The sequence below is a fragment of the Acomys minous genome (genome assembly GCF_964271855.1).
Source record: "Acomys minous genome assembly, chromosome: 18".
NCBI lineage: Eukaryota > Metazoa > Chordata > Mammalia > Rodentia > Muridae > Acomys > Acomys minous.
Window position 1 is genome coordinate 62,683,382 of NC_140501.1, and position 21,911 is coordinate 62,705,292.

At 44.5% G+C, this 21,911-nt stretch overlaps 1 protein-coding gene across 2 annotated transcripts in view; it reads left to right on the top strand.

The window, feature by feature from the left end:
• Positions 1–9,773: 9,773 nt before the first annotated feature.
• PSPC1 (paraspeckle component 1) overlaps positions 9,774–21,911 on the top strand; it is an 84,697-nt gene continuing 72,559 nt past the window's right edge. The window contains exons 1-2 of one of the 2 annotated variants that reach the window (XM_084767266.1): positions 9,774–11,749; positions 16,357–16,658. In XM_084767266.1, the coding sequence (XP_084623392.1) occupies positions 11,381–11,749; positions 16,357–16,658 (671 nt within the window). In that variant the 5' untranslated portion in view covers positions 9,774–11,380. The remainder of the gene's footprint in view (positions 11,750–16,356; positions 16,659–21,911) is intronic. The other variant, XR_014776391.1, reaches the window with a different exon arrangement.

A 21,911-nucleotide genomic window follows, 5' to 3' on the forward strand; every position in this document is an offset into this window, starting at 1 on the left:
TCTCTAGGAACTTCTGGAAGTGGGAACAATGAGCAGTCAAGTAATACAAAGTGATGCAAAGCCAAGCCTGTTTTTTTGGGCTCCTATTTATTTCCTATCATAGTCCGTACCAGTATGTTTTAAACCTGGCAAAGACTGCCCCTGCATGAGGCAGTTTCCTTTCTGGTGGACAGACAAAACGTGCCCTCATACAAATCTGTTTCACATCCCATACTTGGGATCAAAACAGAAATCTGTTTATATCCACTACAGGGGCTTCTCTGGTAAAAGTCAGTAGTGACCTCAGGAGATGATGTCTTCTGAGTGGGGATACTTGCACATCCAGTGATGTTACTGCATAGTAGTTTGTGGTGTTTTTGTTTTTGTTTTGTTTTGTTTTAGACTACCAACTAAAACCATTCTTGTTAAATTGTACCTTTGCAGGCTGAGAACTGTAGTTGAGTTGGTAGATTGCTTGCCTAGCACACAAAAAGCCGTGGCTGGCCTGTGATCACAGCAGTCAAGGGGTGGAAGCAAATAGCAAGTGAGAGGCCGCTTCCAGTTATATGAACCCTGTCTCCAAAAATGTCGCTGTTAGTCATTCAGGCTTGGATCTAATCAGTCATGATGGCTTAGATCTGTAATCCCACCATCAGGGAAACCAGCTTTCCTAGTTCAAGGCCAACCTGGGATCCATAAGGAGTTCCAGGCCAGCATGAGTTATGATATTCAGAAGATAGAGAGAAATTGGCTAACTTGAACGTAAATATAGCTTTGAGATATCTCCAAAAATGTCACTTTACTCTCAGAGGCCTATGAGGATACTTTTGGAAATAAGACACATTTAAATTTTATGTGTAGGGTGTTTTGTATGTATGTTATATGTACCATTTGTGTACCTAGTGCCTGCAGAGGCCAGAGGAGGGTGTCACATCCCTTGGAACTGGAGTTACAGATCTTTGTTAGCAAACATGTGAGTGCTAGGAACCACACCTGGGTCCCTGCAGCCTTGATTTGACATTGCTTAGGGAGCATCTATGTGCAAATACATCATTCTGCTGGTGAAGATCCTCTCCAACAGCGAAATATTTATTGTTGAAACTTCCAGGACAGGGCTGCTCTATCTCTTGAATACAAGCGTCTGTATATGTAGCTTCATGAACTCGGTCTGTAACTGGTATTCAGACAGAGGTGGTCAGGAGAGCTGATCCGTTTGAAGTATTCTGCAGCTTGAGAATCAGTATGGCGTACACCAATTACAACTGGAAATAAAAATTGGTCCCGAGTCCCTTCATTGCTGATATTCTTTGGTGAAAGGGCTTTACTGAATTCTCCCTCTCCTTATCCCCCTATCTCTGCCCACCTCACGCCACTCCAGAATTTTCTATACAGAAGGGAAACAGTGTTGACAGTACTTCATTGTAGTAACGTTTCCCCTCTTTTTAAAATATGAGTCCTTACTGAGTGCAGCCCTAACTGACCTAGAACTCAATATAAACCAGACTGGCTTCAAACTCAAAAAGAACTGCTTCTTCCAACAAGGGAATATTGGGATTAAATGCTTTTGGTATTATACCTTCTGTTCCCTCTTTAAAACAATTTGTGAAGCCAAGCATGGTGGCACACGCCTTTAATCCCAGCACTTGGGAGGCAGAGGCAGGCGGATGACTGTGAGCTCGAAGCCAGCCTGTTCTACAAAGTGAGTCCAGGACAGCCAAGGCTACACAGAGAAACCCTGTCTCAAACAAAACAAAGCCTGTGTGTGTGTGTGTGTGTGTGTGTGTGTGTGTGTGTGTGTGTCCGTCCATATCCTATAAATTGAGTCTGAGTCTTCTACAAGGGCAGCAATTGCCCTTAACCACTCTCTAACCTGCTTCTTGCCCCCAAATAACTTTTTGGGGCATTTTGTTTTTTTGGTTTTGGTTGCTCAAGACAGAGTTTCTCTGTGTAGCCTTAGCTGTCTTAAAACTCGGTGGGTAGATCAGACTGGCCTCAAATTTGCAGAGATCCTCTTGCCTCCTGAGTGCTGGGATAAAAGGCTTGCACCACCACTGGGTGGCCAAAAGAATAAAAACTTTTTAAAAAAGAGAAATTAGTTGGTATGAATTTTTCCTGATTCAAGTTACATTTTTAACGGGGGGGGGGGGGGCATGTGCATGTCACAGCACATAGGGAGGCCAGAGGGAAACTTGAACTCAGTTCTCTCCACCATGTGCGTCCTGGACCAAACTCAGGTCATTACTCTTGGTGAGTGTAGGAATAGTAAATGGTACTGTGTACTGTAGAGAGATTCAGATGCAGATTTCTATCACCCCCCCCCCACACCCAGTCTGGTTGGAATCCTTGTTCTGAGGATCTCCTGTCTCAAGGTTGTGTAAGCACTGCTCCCCAATTGTCCCCTGATATGTCAAAGCAGTTTAAGGCCAATGGCTGAGCAGGGGGGAGAATAGGGTGGGGCTCCCTGCCAGCCCAAGGAGGAGGAGAGAAAGAAGCAGCAGGGGACTAAGTAGCAGGCAGAGGGCCAAGAGAGATCAGGAAAGAGGCCCTGAGCAGAGAAAGGCATATGGTGCAAGTATCTGTGGTATTCACACTAGGAGGAAGCCAGACTATCTTAGAATAACTGCCCAGCATTGTGCTGTAAAGATTATTAACAAATATAATAGTTCAGTCTTAATTATTTAATGCTAGTCAGGTTAACAGAAAAACTGCCAAGCTCATAATTTTTTAAGAAGACACAAACAGGTGGCTAGTGCCTTTACCTCTGAGCCATCCTGCTGGCCCCAGATGTGTGATCATTACACACTCATCAAATGAAGGCTTTGATTAGTTGTGGCAGCTCAGTGGTAGAGCATTTGTGCAGGATGCTGAAGGCCCTGGGTTCAATTCCTAGCAATGGAAAATATCTGAGTAAAGATTAATGTTAATTCCAACAAGTACAAGGCAGAGGTAAATGAATCTCTGAGCAAAGCCAGTCTGATCTACAGAGCAAATTCCAGGACAGTCAGGGATACACAGAGAAACCCTGTTTAAAAAAACCAAAACAAAAGAATAAAATGAGACTTTTGTATATTGTGTGTATTTTAGATATTTGTTTAGTTAAGTGGTTTTATTAATGTATTAACACGGCCATCTGTCAAGAATAAGGTGGTACAAGTTTTTAATCCCAACACTTATGATTTGGGAAAACATGTATCTGCGAATTAGAGGCTGGCAAAAACCATACATAGTGAGCTCCAGCATACATAGTGAGACTCTGTCTCAAGAGGCGGAGGAGGAGGGAAAAGAGGAGGAAGAAGGTAAGAATAAGAATAGGGTGTAGAGATGGCTCAGCAGTTAAGAGTACAGCACCCATAGGTGCCTGAACCCTCTGCAACTCCAGTTCAAGGGGTGCTGATGCTGTGTTCTACCTCCTTGAATACTGTATGCACATTTTGCACATACATATATGCAGGCAAAACATGCATGAAAATCTTTAAAAAAGTAAATCTGGGTGGTGGTGGCTCACGGCCTTAATTCCAGTACTAGGGAGGCAGAAGCAGGCAGATCTCGCTAAAGTCAAGGCCAACCTGGTCTATAGAGAGAGGACAGCCAAGGCTACACAGAGAAACCCTGTCTCAAAAAGGCAAAAAAAGAAAGGACAAACAATAAATTTGGAGGATCTGCCCAGCACTAGCCTGTCAAAACAAAACCACAATCACTCCTGCTTTTGTTATAGAAAGATACTTCAATTAAAGAACAAGTTCAAAAAAGATTGAGGTCTAGATGTGGTAGCACATACTTTTAATCTCACCACTCTCAGGGGGCAAAAGCAAGGAAATCTGAACCCTGGTCTGCCAGGGTCACATACTGAGCTGCTTAATATAAATATATTTTAAAAATATACACACACATATATATGTTATGTATGTGTGTGTATGTGTGCGTGTATATGTATGTATTATATCATATATGTCATGTATGTGTGTATGTATGTATTATATCATATATGTCATGTATGTGTGTATGTGTGCATGTATGTATGTATTATATCATATGTGTTATATATGTGTGCGTGTATGTATGTATTATATCATATGTTATGTGTGTGTGTATGTGTGCATGTATGTATGTATTATATCATATATGTTATGTATGTGTGTGTATGTGTGCGTGTATATATTTATTATATCATGTTATGTATGTGTGTGTGCGTGTATGTACGTATTATATCATATATGTTATGTATGTGTGTGTGCATGTATGTATGTATTATATCATTGTGAGGTAGTCACCAGAGATCAACTTCAGATCATCATGTGAACAAGTATTTTATCCAATGAATTCTCGTTCCAGCTGTTCTTCTTTTGAGACGCACTCTCAATATGTAACCATGCTGCTTTTGAACTCACTATGTACTAAGGCTGCCCTCACAACTGTGGCCATGCTCCTGCCTTAACTTCTCAAATCTTAGGATTGCAGGAAAATGCCACTACACTTTGCTGGGACCCACAGTGTTAATTTTGTTTGTGTTTGCACATGGGTTTAAGCCAATGAAGAGTCTTTATTAGTTGGCCAGAAACCACACTGGGTATTTGGGATCCCAGTGTAGTCCCAAGCCTTTCTCAGGGTGAGCTTTTACACAGTATGTTGACATATTTCAGTTAACAGGAACATGACTCAGAATCAGAAGTATAGCCAAAAAGCAAGGTTAGTACATCTAGACGTTTTCCCAAAACTGTAGACTTTGATGATGTCCTTGTTTTTGTTTTGGCAGGTGGCACTGTCTTTGTGCTGAGTTTTACAGACTGAATGACACTTCCATCAGGCAATCAGTTGTACTAAGGTCTGGGAGCTCACTCTCTCCCTCCCCCCACTACCTCTCCTCTGTGTACAACTAGCAGGATGATAAACCATCTGTATTATTTTTCAAGACAAAGTCTTATGTATCCCAGGCTAGTCTCCACGTTGATATGCAGCAGAAAGGATGGCCTTGGAATTCTAATCATCCTGCCCGGATGGGCCATGAAACTTATCAAAACATTCCAAGGAGCCATGTATCACGGTGTACGCCCTTAACTTAGCACTCAAGAGGCAGACGTGGACAGATTTCTGAGTTTGGAGACCAGTCTGCTTTACAGAGCATTTTCAGGGCAGCCAGAGCTACAGAGAAAAACCCTGTCACAAGAAAAGCAAAAATCAAGACAAAAAAAAAAGTTTCTTTCAAGGAATCATCAAAAGTGTTTTCATAATGGCATCAAGATAATATTCACCTTTGCACTCCGGTGTTTGGTTGGTTGGTTGGTTGGTTTTGTTTGTTTTTGCGAGCAGGGTTTCTCTGTGTAGCCTTGGCTGTCCTGGAATTTGCTCTGTAGACCATGCTGGCCTCGGACTCAGAGATCACCTGCCTCTGCCTTCCCGAATGCTGGGATAATAGGCGTGGGTACTGCACCCAGTTCATTTTTTTTTTTTTAACTGGCAAGCACAAACAAAATTAACACTGTGGGTCCCAGCCAAGTGTGGTGGCATTTTCATGCAATTCAACGATTTGAGAAGTTGAGGCAGGGGGATTGTCACTGGATCTCTGGGCTTGGCTGCTGTCGAGGCAGCCTTAGCTGCCTCAGCTGCCACTGAAATCTGCCCTATCAGTAAAGCAGCTGACCACTCTGGTGAATCAGTGGCTGGACTTGCATTCAGGCTGTGAACCAACCAGGGTGTTTACCTGCATCCTCTGCCATTACCTGGCAGCATAGTCAAATGACTGTAACACTAGCCGGGCGGTGGTGGCGGACACCTTTAATCCCAGCACTCGGGAGACAAAGGCAGGTGAATCTCTGCGAGTTCAAGGCCAGCTTGGTTTACAAAGCGACTGCAGGACAGCCAGGGCTACACAGAGAAACCCTGTCTCAAAAATAAATTTTAAAAAAAAATGACTGTAACACTGTAGTGTCTCCACCGGCTTTGGAACTCCTCAAGTTTCCCTTGCTGTCTGGTACCGACAAACTCATTTTAAAAAAGCTAATTGTAACACAATGGAAAACTCTTTTCCACACCCCCAGTGAGATGGGGAGCCTTGCTCATGGACCTCACTTTGAGTGCCCTAGCTGTTCTCCAGAAAAATGGAACCTGGGACTTTGAGGTTCCATCTGTTCCCACCATGAAACCCACAGTGCCTGGACCAGCCTGTGAGAATAGCATGCACTGCAGCAGCAGAGAATGCTGAACAACAAATACAGTGTGTTTTAGCTTTTATTTTTATTTTTTTCTAGGCAGTGTTTCACTGGGTAGCTCTGGCTGTCTTGGAACTCACCATGTAGACCAGGCTGGCCTCAGATTTAGAAATCTACCTGCCTTTGTCTCCCAAGTACTGGGATCAAAAGTGTATACCAACACTACCTGGCTTTTATTTTATTTTATTTTGAGATGGGGTTTCTCTGTGTAGCCTTGGCTGTCTTGTACTCACTTTGTACAGCAGGCTGGCCTCAAACTCACAGAGATCCACTTGCTTCTGCCTTCCCGAAGGCTGGGGTTATAGTGCACGCCCCGTACCTCGTTTATTTATTTATTTTTGGTTTTCCGAGACAGGGTTTCTCTGTGTAGCCTTAGCTGTCCTGGACTCACTTTGTAGATCAGGCTGGCCTTGAACTCACAGGGATCCATCTGCCTCTGCCTCCAGTCTGGGTTGTTTTTTTTTTTTTTTCCAAAAAGTACCGGGAACTGGGGCTGGAGGGATGGCTCATTGGTTAAAAGCACTGGCTGCTCTTCCGGAGGACCTGGGTTTGGTTCCCAGCACCCAAATCGCTGCTCATAACCTTCTAACTCCAGTTCTAGGAGATCTGATAGACTCTTCTGTCCTTCATGGGCACTAGGCACACAAGTGGTACCGTTGGGTCTGGAGTTTCGCAAACAAGACAGTGACACCAAAGACACCCTGAGAGCAACAAGTTTATTTTTTAGGCATACAAAACAAAATAACTCAAAAAAAAAAAAAAAAGCAAAAATAAAGCTTGGCAGCCACGATTTCAATAACCGAACTGGAGCAAGCTCACTACAGTCTTTTTTAAAGCAAAAACTCATTAGTAGAAGGGTATGTACAGGAAGGAGGCAGGGCAGCCTTATCTGGCCAGTACCAGTACATGCTCTGCATGTACCCCTGCAGGCCAGAAGAGGGCATCAGATCTCATTATAGATGGGTGTGAACCACCATGTGGTTGCTGGCAATTGAACTCAGGACCTCTGGAACAGCAGCCAGTGCTCTTAGCCTCTGAGCTGTCGCTCCAGCCCCTAGACTCGTTATTGTTAACAAGGCAGGAGTTGGCAGGATGTGATAAGGACCAGAAAGTTAACAATGTGTGGAGTCAGCAACTTGGACTGGGAACTTCTTTCTGTCCTTGATAAACAGATGGTCCTTTGGTTCTGGTGGTTTTTCCAGAAGGGAAGAACTGTGTGTGTCAGGCCTAGGATGGAGTCTGAATTATTAGTCTCTCCATTACTGTTGGGAACAAGCAAAAGAAACTTGTTCAAAGTTCTGCCATTTTGTTTCAGACTCCATTTAATCTTAGGGAGAAACTAGTTCAAGGTCCCAAGAGCTGGGATTTCCCAATGGTTGAACAGCTTCTGCTATAAGGAGACTCTTGTCTGAGTCCAGCCATCTCAAGGCTAACTTCTTCATCTTGTTGGCAGGGTCAAACAGTTCATTTTCCAGGCCCAGGAACCAGCTCCTATCCTGATAGGTACAAAAAAATTGTAACAATACTCTGGGACAGATGTTGTGTTTTGCAAGCTTAAATAGTCTGTGATGTTCTGGCTCTGGACTGCAGTTCAGCTCCTGAGTCTGTTCTGTGGCCCTGATCAATCAGTCACTGCTTGATTACAATAACTTTTTTTCTTCATTGACCTGGTGTTTGAGTTATGTTGGATTTAAGCAGACTTCATAACAGTACATATGTGCAGACAAAATGACCACACACACAAAAATAATTTTCAAAAGTACCATAGATTTACTGGTTTAAACATAGAAAAAAAAACCACGGAAATACATATGGGAAGGATTATAAGCTTTGTCACAGGTGAAAGCAGTCTTGGTGGGCTTTGCCCTTGGACATACCATGGATACTCCCTGAGATTAACCTTGAGATAGACTGGATGGAGCCATCCTGGGCCTGGAATACAGGAAGAGGACAGGGGGAACTCCACCTGGATCCCTGTGTTTCCAATCAAGACAGACAGGCAGAGAGGACAAGAGGGGTGGCAGGTTCCGGCCGAGCTCGAGCACACGTGGATTGGAAGGAGGACCAGTGTGCAGGCCAGAGACGCCTAGGGACCTGTCCCGTGGAACGGATACTGGAAGGTTCACTCTTGTTTCCCTTTAACCTTTTTTCCCTCTTGTCTAAGATAGTTGGGTTGTATAATAAAGTTTAATTGTTAAGAAACAGAGCCAACAACATGCCTCCGTTCTGGAAACACAAAGTGAAAGACAAGTTGCCAGCAGAGTTGGTGTTTGCTGAGGCCACTGCCTGGTTGTCCAGATTTCTGTATTCTCTGTCTTTTCCGTGTCTTTTGAGTATGTCATAATCTTTTCTCCTCATAATGACATTAGTTGTGTTAATTTTGCCTCCATCCTTTTTGACTTTATTTAATCTTAATTATCTCTTTAGAGACCCTCTTCCCAAATATAATCACATTCTGATGTAATGGAGTTAGTAATTCTGAGTGAACGTGTTGCCTATCAGGCCAGGGCAGAACCAAGACTGTAAGTCAGAAAGTGCCACGGTCACTATTAGGTAATGATTTGTACTTAGAAGACGAGTTAGCATAGAACGTATGGGCTATCTTTTTAACTAACAGCTTTTTAAATGCACATTTGTGTGTGCCTGCAAAAGTTTATATGCACTGTATGTGTACAGGTGCCCAAAAGCACAGAAGACAGCCTCAGATTCCCTGGCCCTGGAGCTGTGGTGGTTGTCAGGCACACTGCTGGTGCTTCTTTGTTGTTGTTGTATTGTTTTTTTTTGGTTTTTCGAGACAGGGTTTCTCTGTGTAGCCTTGGCTATCCTGGACTCGCTTTTTAGACCAGGCTGGCCTTGAACTCACAGCGATCCACCTGCCTCTGCCTCCCAAGTGCTGGGATTAAAGGCGTACGCCACCACTGCCCGGTTACTGCTGGTGCTTCTAACCAGACTGGGTCCTCTGCAGGAGCAGTAGGTGCTCTTAGTCCTGCAGCCATCTCTCCAACCTGGGATATTTTCTCAAGATAGAACCAAAAATATTTGCTAGCTGGATTGTTAGGATTCTGCCCCAGACTGCCTAGCAACCCATGATGTAATTAATTGCCTAGCTGCCACTGGTGTGCCCCTCCCCAGGAATATATAAAAGGACAAACCCGCCTACCTCTCCTTCTTGCTCTCCCCACTCCACTCTCTCCTTCTCCCTCTTACTCTCTTTCTTGTTTCTCTTCCTCTGTCTCTCTCTTGGGTGCTCCCCCTTCCTTCTCTCCCCATGCTCCTCCCCCCAGCGACAAAGTTTTTCTGTGTAGCCTTGGCTGTCCTGGACGAGTCTACCCTTTTAGACCAGGCTGACCTCAAATTCACAGAGATCCAAACTGCCTCTGCCTCCTAGATAGAGTCCTGGAAGTACAGGCTCAAAAGCTTTTTTTTTTTTTTTTTTTTTTTTTTGGTTTTTCGAGACAGGGTTTCCCTATGTAGCCTTGGCTGTCCTGGACTCGCTCTGTAGACCAGGCTGGCCTCGAACTCACAGCGATCCGCCTGCCTCTGCCTCCCGAGTGCTGGGATTAAAGGCGTGCGCCACCACGCCCGGCCCTTGTTTTTTTTTTTTTTAAGATTTATTTATTTTATGTATATGGGTACACTGTCTTCATGCACACCAGATCTCATTATAGATGGTTGTGAGCCATCATGTGGTTGCTGGGAATTGAACTCAGGACCTCTAGAAGAGCAGACAGTGCTCTTAACTGCAGAGCCATCTCTCCAGCCTCTCAAAAGGTGTTTTTAATTGGTTGGAAATAATGTTTTATTAAATGCTGTTTACAAAGCATGCATTTTTTTTTTAAGCCAGGCAGTGTGGCACATGCCTTTAATCCCAGCACTTGGTAGGCAAAGGCAGGTGGATCTCTGTGAGTTCCAGCCCAGCCTGCTCTATGGAGTGAGTTCAGGATAGCCAGGGTTACACAGAGAAACCCTGTTTCAAAAAGAAGAAAAGAAAGGTCTGGAAAGATGACTCAGTGGTCAAGAGCACTGGCTGCTCCTACAGAGGTCCTGAGTTCAACTCCCAGCTACTATGTGGTGGCTCACAACTATCTGTAATGTGCTCTGATGCCCTCTTCTGCAGATAAAGCACTCATATACAATAAATAAATAAATAAATAATAGATAAAAAAGAAGAGGAGGAGGAGGGGGAGGAAAGAGAGAGATTATTCCTGCAAACCATTAATCCCAGCACTTGGCAGGCAGATATGGATCACAGGTGGATCTCTGTGAGTTCAAGGCCAACCTGGTCTACAAAGTTAGTCCAGGACAGCCAGGGCTACACAGAGAAACCTTGTTTCAAAAATTAAAAGGAAAAAAAAAAAAGCAATTTCTGTCAGGTGTGGAGGTGCATGCCTTTAATCCCACCCAGCACTGGCAGGTCAATCTCTGAGTTCCAGGCAAGCCTGGTCTAAAGAGGGTGTTCCAGGACAGTCAGGGCTATTCAGAGAATATTCTTGTCTCAAGAAAAATAAAAGGAAGCTTTTTTTTTTTTTAAATAACACCTTGCTGTGTAGCCCAGGCTGACCTTGAACTCCGCATTCTCCCTCCCTAGTAGCCAGTGCTGAAAACATGCAAGTTTTTATTTTCCCATTCAATGATAACTACCACAATATTTAACGGGGCAAATATACTCTCTAAATTATTGTGTTTTTCACACCGTACTGCACACATATACTGAGCTCCTCACATGCAGTGTCTGACCTGGGTGGTTGTCCAAGGGCTAAGGCTGGAGGAGCGAAAGCTCGAGGCCAGCCACTGATCCGTACACATCCGGTTGCAAAAAAAAAAAAAAAAAAAAACCCAAAACAGCCCCCTCCCCCAATAGTCTCCCATATCTCAGGAAGCGCTGTCCCTTAGACCGGACTGGACTGCTCGCCACGGTGCGCGCACGCGCAGGGCCTGCAAACGGTCCGTGGGTGCGGGGCTCGCGCAGGCGCGTGGCGGAGGGGCGGGACTCCGGCCCCGCGTCTCCTCTTCCAACTGCAGTTGGAAGCAGCGCCATTTTGAGCGTTCGGCCACCGCGGGCGTGATTGCGGGGAGGTAGGGTTCCCCTCCTTCCTTTACCTGGCTTTCCTTGCTTCGTTTCCATAGATACATGCGGGGGACGTGTGTACCTTGACGTCTAGGCCGCATCCCGCATCCCAGGCGAGCTCGCTAAGATGATGTTAAGAGGAAACCTGAAGCAAGTACGCATTGAGAAGAACCCGGCTCGCCTTCGCGCCCTGGAGTCGGCGGCCGGCGAGAGCGAGCCGGTGGCCGCGGCGGCCATGGCGCTGACGCTGGCCGGGGAGCAGGCGCCGCCACCCGCGCCTTCCGAGGAGCACCCGGACGAGGAGATGGGCTTCACCATCGACATCAAGAGTTTCCTCAAGCCGGGCGAGAAGACGTACACGCAGCGCTGCCGCCTCTTCGTGGGGAACCTGCCCACCGACATCACGGAGGAGGACTTCAAGCGGCTCTTCGAGCGCTACGGCGAGCCCAGCGAGGTCTTCATCAACCGCGATCGAGGCTTCGGCTTCATCCGCCTGGTGAGTCTGCGGGGGCTGCGGCTCGGCGCCCTCGCGCCGCAGGGTTTCCGTCCCCGGCTCGCCAGGGGCTGGTGGCCCGGGGGCCAGCTCCGCGAACGCTCGCCCGCCCTCCCTCCCTCCCGGGCATCGCAGGGGGCGGGGTCAAGGAGGACCCGGGGTGAGCGGCCGGACGAATTGGGAAGGAACCTGACGCGGACTTGTTCTTTAAAAGAATGGTCCATATCATCCTTTTGCTTTCAAGAGGTTGTGCGTTGGAGGACTGGGTGTGTAGCTCAGTGGCAGAACGCTGGCCTCGCATGCTCTAAGCCCAGGGGTTCATCTCCAGCATCTTAGCAGACACTCTCCCTCTATCTTTGCATTGCCTACTGTCTACCATAGGCCACCCGGGTCTGCAGACACCTGACAGTAATTGGGGGTGAGGGGGGGTGCTGGGGTGTATTTGACATATCCTAGCATTAAAATATTATCCTAACCCTCTTAAGTAAAGAAAAAAATAATTCCAGTTAGGTGGAAAATTATGCCTAGTTTATCTGTTTGAAGCAGTTTTATTTTATTTACTCATTTATTTTGTTTCTTTTTTCTTTCTTTTTCTTTTTTGGTTTTTCGAGACAGGGTTTCTCTGTGTAGCCATGGCTGTCCTGGACTCGCTTTGTAGACCAGGCTGGCCTCGAGCTCACATCGATCCGCCTGCCTCTGCCTCTCGTGCTGGGATTAAAGGCATGTGCCACCACCACCCAGATGCAAAGAAGCATTTATACAGAGGGACATTACACACAGAAGTAGTTTTTGATATTTTTATAGTTATACCTCTTTATCTAATATATAGTTTTAAATTTTATTTGTTTGCTTGCTTGCTTATTTATTTATTTATTTATTTATTTATTTATTTATTTAGAGATGGTTTGTCTGTGTACCCTGGCTGCCAGAATTCAGAGATCTGCCTGCCTCTGTCTTCTGAGTGCCAGGATTAAAGGCGTGCATCACCACCAGTTTTTATCTGATATGTTAATTACAGTTTGCATAAACTTTCCATCAGTTTTTGAGACAGCCTCAGTATTTATCGCAGGCTGTCCTGGAACTCAGTCCTCTGACTTTGGTCTTGTGCGTACTGGAATTACAGACACACCTACTGAGAGGGCTTGTGGAAACTTTCTATTGGAACTTTTGTTTTTAATTAAAAATTTTTTGTCTTATTTGTATTTGTGCATGTGTGTCTGTGTGTTGGTATATGAACATGAGTGTCTGCATTCTGTAGGCCAAAGGCTAGAAGGGTAGGATGCCACTGGAACTTGAGCTATAGGTCACTGTCAAGGGCCTGTCATGGATGAAACGAACTGACTGAGTTCTTCTGTAAAAGCAGCACATGTACAGATGATCATCCTGCAAGAGCAGCACATGTACAGATGATCATCCTGTAAGAGCAGCACGTGTACAGATGATCATCCTGTAAGAGCAGCACATGTACAGATGATCATCCTGTAAGAGCAGCACATGTACAGATGATCATCCTGCAAGAGCAGCACGTGTACAGATAATAATTCTGCAAGAGCAGCACATGTACAGATGATCATCCTGTAAGAGCAGCACATGTACAGATAATAATTCTGCAAGAGCAGCACATGTACAGATGATCATCCTGTAAGAGCAGCACATGTACAGATGATCATCTTGTAAGAGCAGCACATGTACAGATGATCATCCTGTAAGAGCAGCACATGTACAGATGATCATCCTGCAAGAGTAGCACATGTACAGATGATCATCCTGTAAGAGCAGCACATGTACAGATGATCATCCTGTAAGAGCAGCACATGTACAGATGATCATCTTGTAAGAGCAGCACATGTACAGATGATCATCCTGTAAGAGCAGCACATGTACAGATGATCATCCTGTAAGAGCAGCACATGTACAGATAATAATTCTGCAAGAGCAGCACATGTACAGATAATAATTCTGCAAGAGCAGCACATGTACAGATGATCATCCTGTAAGAGCAGCACATGTACAGATGATCATCCTGTAAGAGCAGCACGTGTACAGATGATCATCCTATAAGAGCAGCACGTGTACAGATAATAATTCTGCAAGAGCAGCACATGTACAGATGATCATCCTGTAAGAGCAGCACATGTACAGATAATAATTCTGCAAGAGCAGCACGTGTACAGATGATCATCCTGTAAGAGCAGCACGTGTACAGATGATCATCCTGTAAGAGCAGCACATGTACAGATGATCATCCTGTAAGAGCAGCACGTGTACAGATAATAATTCTGCAAGAGCAGCACATGTACAGATGATCATCCTGCAAGAGCAGCACATGTACAGATGATCATCCTGCAAGAGCAGCACGTGTACAGATGATCATCCTGTAAGAGCAGCACGTGTACAGATGATCATCCTGTAAGAGCAGCACATGTACAGATGATCATCCTGTAAGAGCAGCACATGTACAGATGATCATCCTGCAAGAGCAGCACGTGTACAGATAATAATTCTGCAAGAGCAGCACATGTACAGATGATCATCCTGTAAGAGCAGCACATGTACAGATAATAATTCTGCAAGAGCAGCACATGTACAGATGATCATCCTGTAAGAGCAGCACATGTACAGATGATCATCTTGTAAGAGCAGCACATGTACAGATGATCATCCTGTAAGAGCAGCACATGTACAGATGATCATCCTGCAAGAGTAGCACATGTACAGATGATCATCCTGTAAGAGCAGCACATGTACAGATGATCATCCTGTAAGAGCAGCACATGTACAGATGATCATCTTGTAAGAGCAGCACATGTACAGATGATCATCCTGTAAGAGCAGCACATGTACAGATGATCATCCTGTAAGAGCAGCACATGTACAGATAATAATTCTGCAAGAGCAGCACATGTACAGATAATAATTCTGCAAGAGCAGCACATGTACAGATGATCATCCTGTAAGAGCAGCACATGTACAGATGATCATCCTGTAAGAGCAGCACATGTACAGATGATCATCCTGTAAGAGCAGCACATGTACAGATGATCATCCTGTAAGAGTAGCACATGTACAGATGATCATCCTGCAAGAGCAGCACATGTACAGATGATCATCCTCTGTGTAGCCCATCTAGGGAGATTCTCTCTCCCCCACCCCCTTTGGATCTTTTGAGACAGGGTTTCTCAGTGTAACCCTGTCTGTCCACGAACTCACAGAGATCTTCCTGCCTCTGCCTCCCGAGTCCTGGGATAAAAGTTGTGTGTCACCACTCATGGGTGAGATTCTTGACTTCCAAAATTTTGTTGTTGGGGCTGGAGAGATGGCTCAAGAGCACTCACTGTCTGCTCTTCTCAGCAACCACATTGGTTCACAACCCATCTATACATTTGATGCCCTCTTCTGGCATGCAAGCATATATGCATGTAGAGCACTCATACATAAGAAATGAAGTCATTTTTTGTTTTGTTTTTTAAAAAGATTTATGCATATGAGTGCTCTATCTGCATGTACATCACATAGATGGTTGTGAGCCACCATGTGGTTGCTGGGAATTGAACTCGGGTCCTCTGGAAGAGCAGCCAGTGCTCTTATCACTGAGCCATCTCTCCAGCCAAAATAATAGTCTTAAAAAAATATTGTTTTTGTTTTTTCAAGGCGGGGTTTCTTTGTGTAACAGCCCTAGCTGTCCTGGACTTACTTTGTAGACCAGGCTGGCCTCAAGCTCTGCCTCCCAAGTGCTTGGATTAAAGGCATGTGCTACCATACCTGGCAATTTTTTTGTTCTTGATGTGGATTTAAATTATTTTTTAATGTGCATTGGTATTTTGCCTACATGTATGTCTGTGTGAGGGTGTCAGACCCACAGGATCTGGAGTTACAGTTGTAAGCTGCCATGTGGGTCCTAGGAATTGAACCCAGGTCCTCTGGGGTCGTCTCCAGCCCCCTTGATGTGGATTCAATATATAGAGAAATTGATTATGATTGGTTATATTTTTAGGACAGATACTTAAATATACAAGTGGCTTGAAGATAAGAATAAATGCAAGGTACTAATGAGACAGAGAAATCTTTTTAGAGTTGTTAAATATTTAGTACATATTTAAAATGTAAACACATTTACTTAGAAAACATATCATTTAATTATTATTTTTACGCTTATGGGTGTTTTGCCTGCATGTGTGTCAGAACCATGCTTTGGACTCCCTGGAACTAGAGTTACTTACAGTTGTGAACTGCCATGTGAGTGCTGGGAATTGAAACAGGTTGTTGAGGTTATAGTTGTTACCAGTGCCCTCCTCTAGAAGTCTTTTTGTTGGTTTTTGTTTTTCAAGACATAGTTTCTCTGTATAGCGCTGGCTGTCTTGGACTCGCTTTGTAGACCAGGCTGGCCTCAAACTCACAGAGATCCACCTGCCTCTGCCTCCCAGAGTGCTGGGATTTACAGGTGTGTGTCACCACATCTGTTTCCGTTACATAGTAAAAGCATGTGATACCAAAGTTAAAGAGACCTTATTATCTGTTTCCCAGTGTTACCTAGTTTCCTCCTTAGAGCCAAACCACTATTGTAATTTTTTGTTACTCGGCTTTTAAAAACGACTTTTCCTCCTATAAAGGAATCCAGAACACTGGCTGAAATTGCAAAAGCAGAGCTGGATGGCACCATACTGAAGAGCAGACCTCTCCGAATTCGCTTTGCTACACACGGAGCAGCCCTGACAGTCAAGAACCTTTCTCCAGTTGTTTCCAATGAGCTGCTAGAGCAAGCATTTTCCCAGTTTGGTCCCGTAGAGAAAGCTGTTGTGGTTGTGGATGATCGTGGTAGAGCTACAGGAAAAGGTTTTGTGGAATTTGCAGCGAAGCCTCCTGCACGAAAGGCTCTGGAGAGATGTGGTGACGGGGCGTTCTTGCTAACTACGTAAGTCTTACTTCTCTTGTCCTCTCTCCAGTTAAATATGGATTTGTCTGTTTGGAATTCTGTTGTTTGCTTGTTTGTTTGTTTAGAGACAAGGTCTCGACATTTAGCTCTAGGCTATGGAGACAGGCTGGCCTCAAACTCAGAGATCCGTCTGCCTCTGCCTCACAGAGTGCTGGGATTACAGGCCTGTGCTACCATGCACAGCTGAGCTAAAATTTTTTCTTTTTTCTTAAAATGTATATATTTATTAAGTATACAGTGCTTTGCCTGCATGAATGCCTGCATGCCAGAAGAGGGCACCAGATCTCATTATAGATGGTTGTGAGCCACCATGTGGTTGCTGGGAATTGAACTCAGGACATCTAGAAAGGCAGCCAGTGCTCTTAACTGTGAGCCATCTCTCTCACCCCTTGCTTCAGTTTTTGTATGTATCCGAGGTGGACTTTGAATTCATTCTAGTGGTCATACTGAGTCTCAGGATATAGTTTCTGTTTTTGTTTGTTTTGTTGTTGGTTTGTTTTGGTTTTTGGTTTTTCGAGACAGGGTTTGCTCTGTGTGTAGCCCTGGCTGTCTTGGACTAACTTTGTAGACCAGCCTGTCCTTGAACTCACAGCCATCTCCAGAGTGCTGGGATTAAAGGCGTGCATCACCACACCCAGCTAAATGTTCAGTTTCATGACCTAACAAGACTGTTTTATAACGGTGTGCTTCTGATTCCTACAATGAATGACAGACTTCAGTTCTGTAGTTCTATCAGTTTCCTATTTCTGGATTTAACTATGCTGATCTATTTTATTGCAGGTTAGATTACAAGTTTTTTTTCCCTGATGACTAAGTTTTAACATCTTTTTGTGTGTTATATATATATTCATATCTGAATTTTTTGCCCAATTTGTAACTTTTTCAGTTGAGTGGGTTTTTGTTTTTTTTTTTTTTTTTACTCTGCCTGAATTATATAATCTAAGCACACCTCTGTATTGTAAATATTTCTTTTAGTCTGTGACTTGCATTTTTGTTTTGAAGTAGGGTCTTTCTGCGTATTCTATATGTGTACCAGGTTAGCCTTGAGTCCCAAAGATCTACCTGGGCCTTTGCCTCCTAAGTAGAGGGGTTGAAGCCATATGCCACCATGTCCAGCTGTGGCTTGTGCTGTGGGAAGCACGGGTGGTGCTGGGGATGGAACCTACGCTCTCTACTTGAGCTACCCTCACCCTCTGGTGTGCGTTTTTAAAACTTTATTTTTGTATTACTAATTTAAGTTTTGTTTCATTTATTATTTATTTATTTATTTTGGATTTTTTTTTTTTTTGAGATAGGGTTTCTCTGTGTAGCCTTGGCTGTCTTGAAACTCACTCTGTAGACCAGGCTGGCCTCAAACTCAACGATCCACCTGCCTTTGCCTCCGCCTCCCAAGTGCTGGGGTTACAGGCATCCATCACCAAGTCTGGCCATTAAATAGTGATCTTCAAAGAACAGCAGTAGCTGGAGTTCCTGGTGTTCCTGAGCAGCTGGGTGTTGGGACCTGAACTACAGTCCTGTGAAGGAACAGTAATGCACTTACCTGCTGAGTCATGAGTCATATTTGGGCTCCCTAATGTTAGCAGTCAAATCATTTCTACTGGACTGCCCTCAGCGACCTAGAGAGAGCTCACCCAGCAGGTGCAGGGTGTACCTCCTCCCCATCCCACCCCCATCTTTCTCCTGTCTGTCTTGTTAGGTCTCCCAAGGGTTTGCTTTCTCTCCCATTTACTGTCTCGTTCCCTATCTGTCTTGTTCGCTCTGTCTGTCTGCCTTTATCTTTCTCTCATGTCCTCACTCTGACATGACCTTTGATTTTTTTCCCCCCAACCCCAATAAACCTACATCAGATCTGTTGGGTGGCATAATTTCTTAGCGGCACATCTTGGCACTGGCCTGCCACTGTCCTAGGTCCACTATCCTTCGCCACCTTACCCTGATGACTTAAAGTGAGCCCTCCATTATTTTCCACAATAAGAATATATTTCAAGTTGCTAGCAAACAATTCATGGTGAGAAAATAGGGTAGGGGAAGTCTTACAAAATCAGGTCGCCCCCACACCTGCCCTTGGCACACGTGCACGTGTGTCTGTGTCTGTCACTATGTAAATATCAATGAAGGCTAGGGATCGATGTTGTCTTCCACAGAGTTGGCCACCTTGGTGTTTTGTTTTTTAAGATTTATTTATTATTTATACAGTGTTCTGCCTGCATGTGTGCCTGTAGGTCAGAAGAGAGAACCAGATCTCATTATGGATGGTTGTGAGCCACCATGTGGTTGCTGGGAATTGAACTCAGGCAGCCAGTGCTCCTAACCTCTGAGCCTTCTCTCCAGCCCCCAGCTACCTTGTTTTTGAGACAAGGTCTCACTGGGTCCTGAGACCCACTGAGATGATGGACTACACTAGCTGGCCAGTGAAAGCCAGGTAACTGGAGTCACAGGCGCCTGTTGTCCTTGCTTTATGTGGATGCTGGGGATTGAGCCCAAATCCTCATGTTTGGATGCTAAGCACTTTACTGACTGAGCCATTTCTCTTTCCCCCGTAACTCCAGGTTTAATATTGATTGACTACATAATTTGTTTTTTCAGTCATTTTTCTTTACATATTCCCATATTTGTTAAATTAAATTAGCAACTGTACCTATAAATGGAACTTAAAAAAACTTTTGTTAATACCTAAAATGAAATTGAGGTTTAAAAAAATAAAAAGGTGAGATAGTGGACAAAGGAAGCTTCCGCAAGGATTGGGAAGCGTGACGGGCGCACAGGTGCCAGCACGGCAGCCTGCCTCCCACCACATGAGTGGGACAGTCCCTTAAGGGCACGATACCCGTAGTCCTCACTTACTGTTATGTGGTGGAACCAAGGGGCTTGTGGCTGATGTGTGCTCATGTTCCTGTGTCTGTTCAGGAACATGACAAAGGGAGAGGAAAGGGAAAATTGTAAATTTAGTATTTGTCAAGTTCTGTTCCAGGTTGTCCTGCTCTCTCCCCTAATGTTAACAGTTACCTAGTGACCCATAGTCATGGTAAAGGGTTAAAGTTATAGTATCTAACATGTTAGGTTTCTTTCCTTCCCTCCCTCCCTCTCTCCCTCCCTCCCTGACAGAGTCTCATTATGTAACTCTGGCTATCCTAGAATTTGCTATGTAGACCAGGCTGGCCTTTAATTCACAGAGAACCAACTGGCTTGTGTCTTGTATCTGACATGTCAGAACTAACTTTGTTCTGTCTTTCCTTTGGCTGCATATAGTTCACCTTGTCATTTCTGAATAGTTTGGCATTTTGTGAAAGATGCTTAGTACATTTTCCTTCTTGAGTCTCGTAAAATTTTTTCGAAGCAGGTTGGAGAGATGGCTCAGCAGCCAAGAAAGCACTTGCCCCTTGAGCGTGTGCATGGCAGCTCACAGCTATCACTACGTTTAGGTCAGGGAGTCAGGGAGTCCAGCATCATCTTCTTGACTCCATGGGCACCAGGCATACACAAAGTGTCCTCACATATATGCAAGCAAGATACTCAAACATACAAAAAAATATACAAAATTTTCTTTGACATATGGGTTTGGCCTTTCATTATTGAAGCAATGTGCATGTTTCAACTTTTGTTGATCTTACACCCTGGAACTCATTCCAGCCCAGGCTGACATGGACTTGAGACAACTTCTGCCTCATTGTCTCTAGTGCTGGGATTATGGCTGAATTCTAGTAACCCTCAAGACATCTTTTTTGGGTGGATCGGGGGCACAAGGTTTCTCTGTGTAACCTTTACTGTCCTGGAACTTGTTCTGTAGACAAGGCTGGCCTCAAACTCATGAGATTTGCCTGCTCCTGCCTCCCAAATGCTGAGATTAAAGGCATGCAACACAGTTCCCAGGTAGAAATTTGTTTGTTTACTTATGTTTTTTTGAGACAGGATTTCTCTGTGTACCCTTGGCTGTCCTGGACTCTCTTTCCAGCTCCTCCACGTTTTTTAAAATGGGTTCTTCTGTAACCCACTTGGCATGTAGGTTAAGATGACTTTGAACTTAGGTTTCTCCCCCTCTGCTCCTGCTCTGCTTCCTGAGTTCTGAGATTATAGGCACTCAGTTCGGGGGACGGAACCCAAAGTCTTACGTATAATAGGCTGAGCAAAAGCCATTTGTATATTTCTTCTAGTTATGGCTATACCTCAAATTCAACAACTTGGCTTGTGTTTCTTCAAGTATCACTAGTCTGAAAGCAAGGTAGTTTTAGTATTGCTTGCATGGTGATGAGCTGATAGCAGAAAGCATTTTAATTTATATCATCTGTTCTGCTTACTTCAGTCTTCTCATGAACTCTCCCTTCCATTTTACTTAAGACCATGGTAGTGTAAGAAGAGTTTCTAGGCATGTCTGTCAGCACCATTCCTGTCTCTCTTCAAACCCTCATTTGTTCCTTGAGTGTCTTGTGGTTTCTACACTTCCCCTCCCCCCATGACTGATTTATGTCTCATTTTAGGCTTTATCGTTCTTTTTGTTGTCTTATTTGAGACAAGGCCGGGGCCTTATGTTGCCCAGGTTGGCCTAGAACACCCCATATAGCTCAAGGGGCACATGAACTCATTCTCCTTCCCTTGAACCTCACAAGAATAATACATGTGCAGCACCACGCTCCGCTTTAGCTTTTTTTTTTTTTTTTTTTTTTTTTTTTTTTGCGGGGGCGGCGGAGGGAACAGAGGGAACATGGATTTATTAAGTAATATTGAGAACTGCAGAAAGTGTGAGGATTAGCTATAGTACAATTTCTAAAAAGTTTTTAAAAAGTGTGTGTTTGTGTGTATGTGCAATGCCTGAGGAGGCAGAAGATGGTGTTGGACCTCCCGGGATTGGAATTGATGATTTTGAGCTCCCTTGTGGGTTCTGGGAATTGAATCTGAGTTCTCTGAAAGAGCAGCCAGTGCGCTTAACCACTGAACCATTTCTCCAGCCTCTGTTGTAGATAGAAGTTTTAAAGAAAGAGTATTATCAATACTGCTCCACCCAGGAAGACTGAGAAATAGGCAGATCCGGGTGTTTGAAGTGGTAGGACTGAGACCATGAGGCCATATACATAAAATGTGGGCTAGGTAAGATCTTTGTGTGCTGGAGATTGAACCCATAATCTCCTACTCCTTTGTTATGGGAGACAAGGTGTCACTCAGCTTGCAGATCAGGAGCTCTGTGTGTAGCTAAGGCTTGTCCTGCCTCAGCAACTGCAGTGCTGCTCCTACAGGTAA